At 46.2% G+C, this 7,500-nt stretch overlaps 1 protein-coding gene across 1 annotated transcript in view; it reads left to right on the top strand.

Annotated features, from left to right (window-relative positions):
- Positions 1–6,104: 6,104 nt before the first annotated feature.
- The window catches only part of LOC143339896 (guanine nucleotide-binding protein G(olf) subunit alpha-like), a 9,281-nt gene continuing 7,885 nt past the window's right edge, over positions 6,105–7,500 (top strand). Inside the window, exons 1-4 of the mRNA XM_076761442.1 lie at positions 6,105–6,240; positions 6,357–6,429; positions 6,811–6,865; positions 7,123–7,242. Of these exons, the coding sequence (XP_076617557.1) occupies positions 6,105–6,240; positions 6,357–6,429; positions 6,811–6,865; positions 7,123–7,242 (384 nt within the window). The remainder of the gene's footprint in view (positions 6,241–6,356; positions 6,430–6,810; positions 6,866–7,122; positions 7,243–7,500) is intronic.

The raw sequence follows: 7,500 nt of genomic DNA, 5'->3' as shown, positions 1-7,500 counted from the left end.
GATTCACAGGAGAAGACAATCGACTCATTAAAACTCAATATTCAACTTTAAAACTGATCCTTTGATCATAAACCACCAACCACCCGTCTGTCTGTCTGTCTCTCTGTCTGTCTGTCTGTCTGTCTGTCTGTCTCTCTGTCTCTCTGTCTGTCTCTGTCTGTCTCTCTCTCTGTCTGTCTCTGTCTCTCTCTTCCTGTCTGTCTCTCTGCCTGTCTGTCTGTCTGTCTCTCTCTCTGTCTCTGTCTCTCTGTCTGTCTCTCTCTCTGCCTGTCTGTATCTGTCTGTCTCTCTCTGTCTGTCTCTGTCTGTGTCTGTATGTCTGTCTGTCGGGCTGTCTCTCTCTACCTGTCTGTCTGTCTGTCTGTCTGTCTCTCTGTCTGTCTGTCTGTCTCTCTGCCTGTCTGTCTCTCTGCCTGTCTGTCTGTCTCTCTGTCTGTCTGTCTCTGTCTGTCTCTCTCTCTGTCTGTCTCTGTCTCTCTCTTCCTGTCTGTCTCTCTGCCTGTCTGTCTGTCTGTCTGTCTGTCTCTCTCTCTGTCTGTCTCTCTCTCTGCCTGTCTGTATCTGTCTGTCTCTCTCTGTCTGTCTCTGTCTGTGTCTGTATGTCTGTCTGTCGGGCTGTCTCTCTCTGTCTGTCTGTCTCTCTGCCTGTCTGTCTGTCTCTCTGTCTGTCTGTCTCTGTCTCACTCTGCCGTCTAGTTCTGCCCCTGTCGTCTCCGAGCAGTGAAGAAGACTCATCTGTGTTGAAGGTGACGTCATGTTAAAGGCGTGGACAGACAGAAATGAGGACAACAGGCTGATCAGACTTGGTCGTTTCTTGTTTTTCAGCCTTCAGGGAGAAAAACTGCAGAGTTTCTGTTCGATCGCCTCAGAAACTCGACTCTGACGTTCGACTCAGGTCAGACCGACGCTCTGTTGATTTGTGCTGTCTGTCAAACTGTCTGCTGCCCGTGAGTCTTTGACGTCTGTCTGTGGATGTCAAACAAAAGCTTGTTTCACTGATCACTGTCACTCAGTTTTAATAACAGCCTCCATCTGATGGCAGGACTCCGTCCTCTGGTGTAACCCATACCAGAGGCACAATGTGATTGGTTAGTAAGTGGCCTGTTAGTATTATGGAGGGATTATTCAAAAGACCCAGCTGGTAGAGACCCACCGCCCCTGTCCCAAAACCTCTGAAGAGACAGTGTGGTAACATTTGTGATGGGGAAAAAAATCTGACACCGCAAAGAGACACAAGACAACCACAAAGAGACTTGAAACAACCACAAAGAGACATGAAACAACCACAAAGAGACACGAAACAACCACAAAGAGACACAAGACAACCACAAAGAGACACGAAACAACCACAAAGAGACACGAAACAACCACAAAGAGACACAAGACAACCACAAAGAGACACGAAACAACCACAAAGAGACACAAGACAACCACAAAGAGACATGAAACAACCACAAAGAGACATGAAACAACCACAAAGAGACATGAAACAACCACAAAGAGACACAAGACAACCACAAAGAGACACGAAACAACCACAGAGAGACATGAAACAACCACAGAGACACAAAATGAACAAAAAGAGACAAGTCAGCAGGGTTAGGGTCTAACTATAAACACGACTGTTGAACCTGTCTGTCTCTCAGGTGTTCCTGTGGGGGCGGAGCTAGAGATCTCACAGGAGCAGACAGAGGAGCTTGGAGGAAGCAGCTCTCCATTAAGACAGGTACTTCATTTAGATTTCTCAATGGGAAAACATCAAGAGTTTTTCACCTGGATTCTGTTTTTTGTAGGAAGTCTTCAGCTGCGGCAGGAAGAGAGCAGCTCCAGACTCAGGTCTTTACATTTTCTCTTCTTCTTTACAGAAGACTTCTGTCACTCTCATTCTCTGCTGCTGTTCTTCTTTTCAGTGTTTTTTTTTTAGTAGTTTGAATTAATGATAATGTTTGTCTTCCCTCATCATTAGAAACATGTTGTCCTCACAGTCATGAATCAAATGATACAGAGGGAAAGATGTCAAGATGTCCTTACATGGACAGACTTTGACTTATGTTTTACATATAAGATGTAATTCTGGCCTCACATCAGTTACTGTTGTACTTGTTGCTCTACATGAAGGCTACCTGTCAGACCAAACTGAGGGTTTTTCAGCCCAGAGAAGAAGGGCGGAGCCTCAGCCAGAGGGGAAGGGGATGAACTCACCACTGGAAGGCAGTTTGATATACTTTGATTTATTTCTGTGTAATTCAAAGTTGAAGTTAATCCCTTTGAACTGTCCTCAGTGTTTGAATTATCTAAATGTGCTGCTCACCCGGTCCCAGAGGGGGCACCTGAGGGGGTGGAGCCACCGGAGGAGGAGGCGGGTCAGTTTAACGGTGGTATGGAGCCAGATGTCGAGAAGAAGGAGCCCGTCATAGAGTCAGGGATGGAGCCAGAGTCAAACTTAACATCTGGCGTCACAGCTGCCTTCAACACCTTCAAAGTACAACTAGAACAACACTTCACTGTCAGTACACATGGTGGAAACGTCTTTGATTGCTGGTGTGATTACTGACATCACTTGGCTGGTCAGCAACCATCGTCGGTAAATAAAAGGCAATAACATCAGTTGGTTTCAGGGCTGCTGGCGGAACGTTGAAACCGAAGTTTTACTGTCTTTAAAAGAGTGTCAACAACACGTCTCCTCACTGCTGACAGCTGTCCATCAACACAGGTACCGCCCACCCTAACACACTTGTCCATCCACACAGGTACTGCGCATTGACAACAAATATGCAGTCGTAGTCATAAAGTACCGTGAGAACAAACAGAATAATGTGCAGAGTTGTGAAGTTTGGGATGGTCTTGGGGGGGTGGGTGGGGAGTGGCTGTCGCTCAGGAGGTCCAGCTTTGACCCCCCTGACTCCTCCGGTTTGTGGACAGAACCCCTGGTTGCTGTCCATTGGTGTGTGTGAATGGGTGAATGTGCCGTCACCTGGTGCCAGTCGTTCACAGAACTCACCACCGTGTACTCTGTATTAGTTCAAAGAGTCCCTCGGTTTCCCTGAATGAGCTGCTCAGGAGTCAGACCTCAGGTGTCGCCGTGTTTAACAGGCGCTGCCCACCAGCAGACTTGTCCGTTTGTGTATTTTTGTGTGTGTTTGTGCAGGTTAGTGTTGCTGCAGAGGTTTGAGAACAGCGTCACTGATCAGCTGAACCAACTACAAGCAAACTCCACCAGCCTGAACTCCATCAACTCGCAGATCCTGGTACTGATAATACACTGCAGTAATACTACAACTGTACTGCTGCTGTTGCTACTTTAAGTGTCCATGTTTACAAGTGCAGAGACCTCTGTGCTCCTATTGGTCAGCAGCAAACAAAAACCTTCTGTCACAAGATCAGTATTTGAGTCCCAAAAGTCATCTTCACGGAAAATTCACAATATCTTCAGAAAAATGTCATCTTCCCAGAAAACTTCTTGGTATTTGTGATATTTATTTTAAAATCCAGACGAGGTTCAGGCCTCAGACATGGTCCAGGTCTGACTGCTCCTCTGTTCGTCTTTCAGAGTTTCTTCCAGTCTGAGATGCAGCGTTTGGGCACCTTCTGTGATGAACACCAGCAGAGGTCAGTCTGATCTGGTTTGGATCCAGTTTAAACTGGTTTAAAGCCTCCGGATCTGCTTCAAACCTGTTTAAACTGTCAGAATCTGTTTAAGGTGTGTTCAGACTGACACTGTCAGTCACATAGTTCACACCTGTTCACACTGCCAGAATCTTGTTTGGATCTTGTTGACTGTCAAGACCAAATTTGATCCAGTTTAGATGCATATGGAAGTTCTGGATTTGTTTTTTGTCACCTTAGATTGAAGTCTTGGGGAAATCACGAGTCGGGGACAGAAGACCAGACCAGCGAACGATGAAGGAGAAGAAAGATGAAACTTTAAAAAACGTTCAAATGTTTCAGAGCAGATTTGTGAACGTTGATCACGTTCAGAACGTTGAGGATAAAACCACCCGAGAGAGCAGGCGTCGTCATGTGATGATGATGATGATGTTAGGATGTTCTTCATTTACCGTACTTCATTCACATTTGAGTCATTTTTCTTTCCACTTGAGTTAAAGATGTATTTCTTCTTTGAAAGCAGAAAAAACAACGAAATAAAAAACCTGTTTCCTCCTCATGCTTCAAAGATGCTGTTGTTGTCCAGGTGAACTGCATTTTAGTGAGAGCAAAACAACCCGGGACACGTGTCTCACTTGTCTGTCCTGAAGAAACATAAATTTGTTTCTGACAATTTGAACAGACGACACCCATAAAAACCACATCAGTGGTTTCAGGGTCAGTTCCTGCTGACCTCTGACCTCCCGTCTGTCGGTCCAGAGTCGGTCCTGGTCTGAGTCCAGACTGAAGCCAGGAGAGGAGTTTGTGTTTATGAATGCGGCTGCTGGTTGTCAGGCAGCAAAGTGACACGAGAGGAAAAACAACGAAATCCCCCAAAGAGAACACTCAAGACGACTAATGAGGCGCTGTTAGAGACAGACAGGTAGAGAGACAGACCGCCGCCCAGGTGTTTCTCTGCTCACTGTTCAACCAAAGCACACGTCTGAAAACCAGCACGAGCGCTGCTTCTGTTCCCCTGGACCTGAACTGGATCTGAACTGGAGGACAGGTGGAGATGCTGATTGGTTGAGGAGCTGCTGCCACGGTTGCTTTTTCTTCTTTTTGGACATTAATGGACGGACAGAAAGACACGACAGCTCAGTGATCACCAACAGCTGCAGGTCGGTACAGCAGGACTGAACTGGGACCAGCTGGTTACATGCTGGGCTAACTGGTTTCAGGTAAATGAAGTATTGAGATCATTTATTCAAGTAAAGGTCGCAGTACTATGAAGTATTTCACTCCTTTGATCTGATGTTTGTCTCAGCTGTGATGATTTGTTGGAAATTTTAATGTCATCGTCTTCATTTGTTTTCTTTTCATGTTCAACAGTTCTTCATCTGTTTCCTGAAGCTTCAAACTCTTCTTCTTCTGCTGTTACGTGTGAATTTGAACATGTGATGATCAGTTCAGTCTTTTTTATTTGCTGATCTTTTTCTTTCTTTCAGTCATTTCTTTCTTTCCTTCCATCACTTCTTTTCTTTCCTTCTGTTCTTTTCCTTGATGTGGTTCCACAGTGGCACCTTTGTGAAAATCAACTAATTAGAAGGAAAGTTTATTTTGAATTTGTGGAATGAAAAGTATGTTTCTGTAATTTTTATACAAAATCTAAATTTCTGTTTTCAGTAATTGAATATCATCAGTTCAGACAATCGTTGCTAAAGACAGCTAGCTTGTGTGTTTTCATCACGTGTTCTCTGACACTGGATCGTTGAACTGTTGAACCGTAGCTGCAGCTGGTTCCAGCAGTTTCCAGGACGTTGCATTGGATTGTGCTTTCCAGGTGAACGGATTCAGGTGTGAACAGTGATGTCATGAGAGGTGTGACGTCACCGGCTCGAGTCAAAATGGAAGAAGAATTAGAGGCACAGCGCTCAGAGAAGCCTAAACCAAGCTTAACAAAACCCAACTGAACCTCATTGAAGTCTGGGTTTCAGTGAGCTGCTCACTGGTTTCACTGGGCTTATGCGCTGGGCTCACTGGGCTCACCGGGCTGCTCACTGGTTTTACTGGGTTTATGCGCTGAGCTCACTGGGCTCACTGGGCTCCTCAATGGTTTCACTGGGTTTATTACTGGTTACAATTAGTCATTTTGGCAGATGCTTTTATCCAAAGCGACATACATCTGAATTCACACATCGCTGACGCAGCACGTGGACTGCAGAGGCCAGGGATTGAACCACCGACCTCCTGATCGGTGGACGACCGCTCTGTCCCCAAACTACAGCCGCCCCGGTTTCAGTACATCGTTCCCTGGTGGTGCAGCGAATTTTCAGTGACTTATTCACCGGTTCTACACTGGATTCAGCAGTTTATTTACTGGTTTTTGTGGGTTGTTTGCTGGTTTCAGTAGTTTATTTACTGGTTTCAGTGGGCTTTTCACTGGCTGTAATACATTATTCACTGGTTGATCACTGGATTCAGCAGTTTCTTTACTGGTTTCTGTGGTTCCAGTTGAGATGGGCTGTCTTGGAGGGAAGACGGAGGAAGAACGACTGGATGAAAAAGCAAAGAGAGAAGCCAACAAGAAGATTGAGAGACAGCTGCAGAAAGAGAGACAGGCTTATAAAGCTACACACAGACTGTTACTGCTGGGTGAGATACCTGTCTGCCTGCCTGCCTGCCTGTCTTTCTGCCTGTCTGCCTGTCTGTCTCACCTGTCTCTGTCACCTATCTGTCTCCCTGTCTGTCTCTCACCTGTCTGTCTGCAGGTGCAGGAGAATCAGGTAAAAGCACCATCGTGAAGCAGATGAGGATTCTTCATGTAGACGGTTTCAACGCTGAGTGAGTCACGTATGAAATTCTTTTACTTGAAACATCACCAGCAGTATGTTTTAGAAGTGTTGTGTTCCGTCTGATCCAGGACCAGTTAGCGAGTGACACTTCGCCTCCTTTAGCCGTGTCGGCGAACTGACGCAGAAATGCGTTTTGTGTCTGTCGCTGAGACCGAGTGTCTATAGGTCCACTGGTTATCTGTCCAGCCTTTTTCCTGCCAGTCACTGCGCAGGGTCACATACTCCCAAACCCACCACAGGTGTACTGCATAGTACATAATACTGCATCCTCACTCAGCTCGGCCTTCGTCGTGAATCAGAGGGAAAAGCGGGACTTTCAGGACCTTTGTGAAAGTCGGACGCTGGGTTTGATAAAGTTTTTCTTTTCCAGAGAGAAACAGCAGAAGATTCAAGACATCAGGAAGAACGTGAAGGATGCCATAGTGGTATGTCACATGACCTGTGTCACATGACTGAATGACGATGATGAAACATGAAGTTCAGGTCAGGTACTCAGTTCAGCACGGGTTGAGGTCACATGATCACAATCCTCAGACAGCAGCGCTGATCTGAACAGGAAGTCCACTGTTCGTCTGTCCATGAGGTCACCTATCCCAGCATGCACTGGGTGAGAGGTGAGGTGTACCTGGACAGAAGCACAGTTAGTATTTCTGACCTGTGTGTGTGTGTGTGTGTGTTGCAGACCATTGTGTCAGCCATGAGTATGTTGACTCCACCCATGCCTCTGGGTAACCCTGGCAACCAGTTCAGACTCGACTACATCAAGAGCATCGCACCGCTGTCTGACTTTGAATACACAGAGGTAACGCGCGCATGCACGCACACACGCACACACAGCATTGATCAGTGTGACGATTTGTTATTCTTAAATCTTTTTCATGAAATAAAGTCGCTGAAATCAGTGAATTAAAGGTTTCGACGGACGTGTTCCACCTGAAAACCACCTGAACCTCACTGACGTCCTGAGCGGCGGTCAGCTGACACCACAAGGTTCGCTTCACGTGACTTCCTCTCCGTCACCACGCAGGACGCTCACATCCAAAGCTTTGCTGATGGAAAG

The sequence above is a fragment of the Chaetodon auriga genome, chromosome 21, assembly GCF_051107435.1.
Source record: "Chaetodon auriga isolate fChaAug3 chromosome 21, fChaAug3.hap1, whole genome shotgun sequence".
Lineage (NCBI taxonomy): Eukaryota > Metazoa > Chordata > Actinopteri > Chaetodontiformes > Chaetodontidae > Chaetodon > Chaetodon auriga.
The sequence above is the reverse complement of the archived record's forward strand: the minus strand, read 5'-3'. Positions and strand labels throughout refer to the sequence as shown.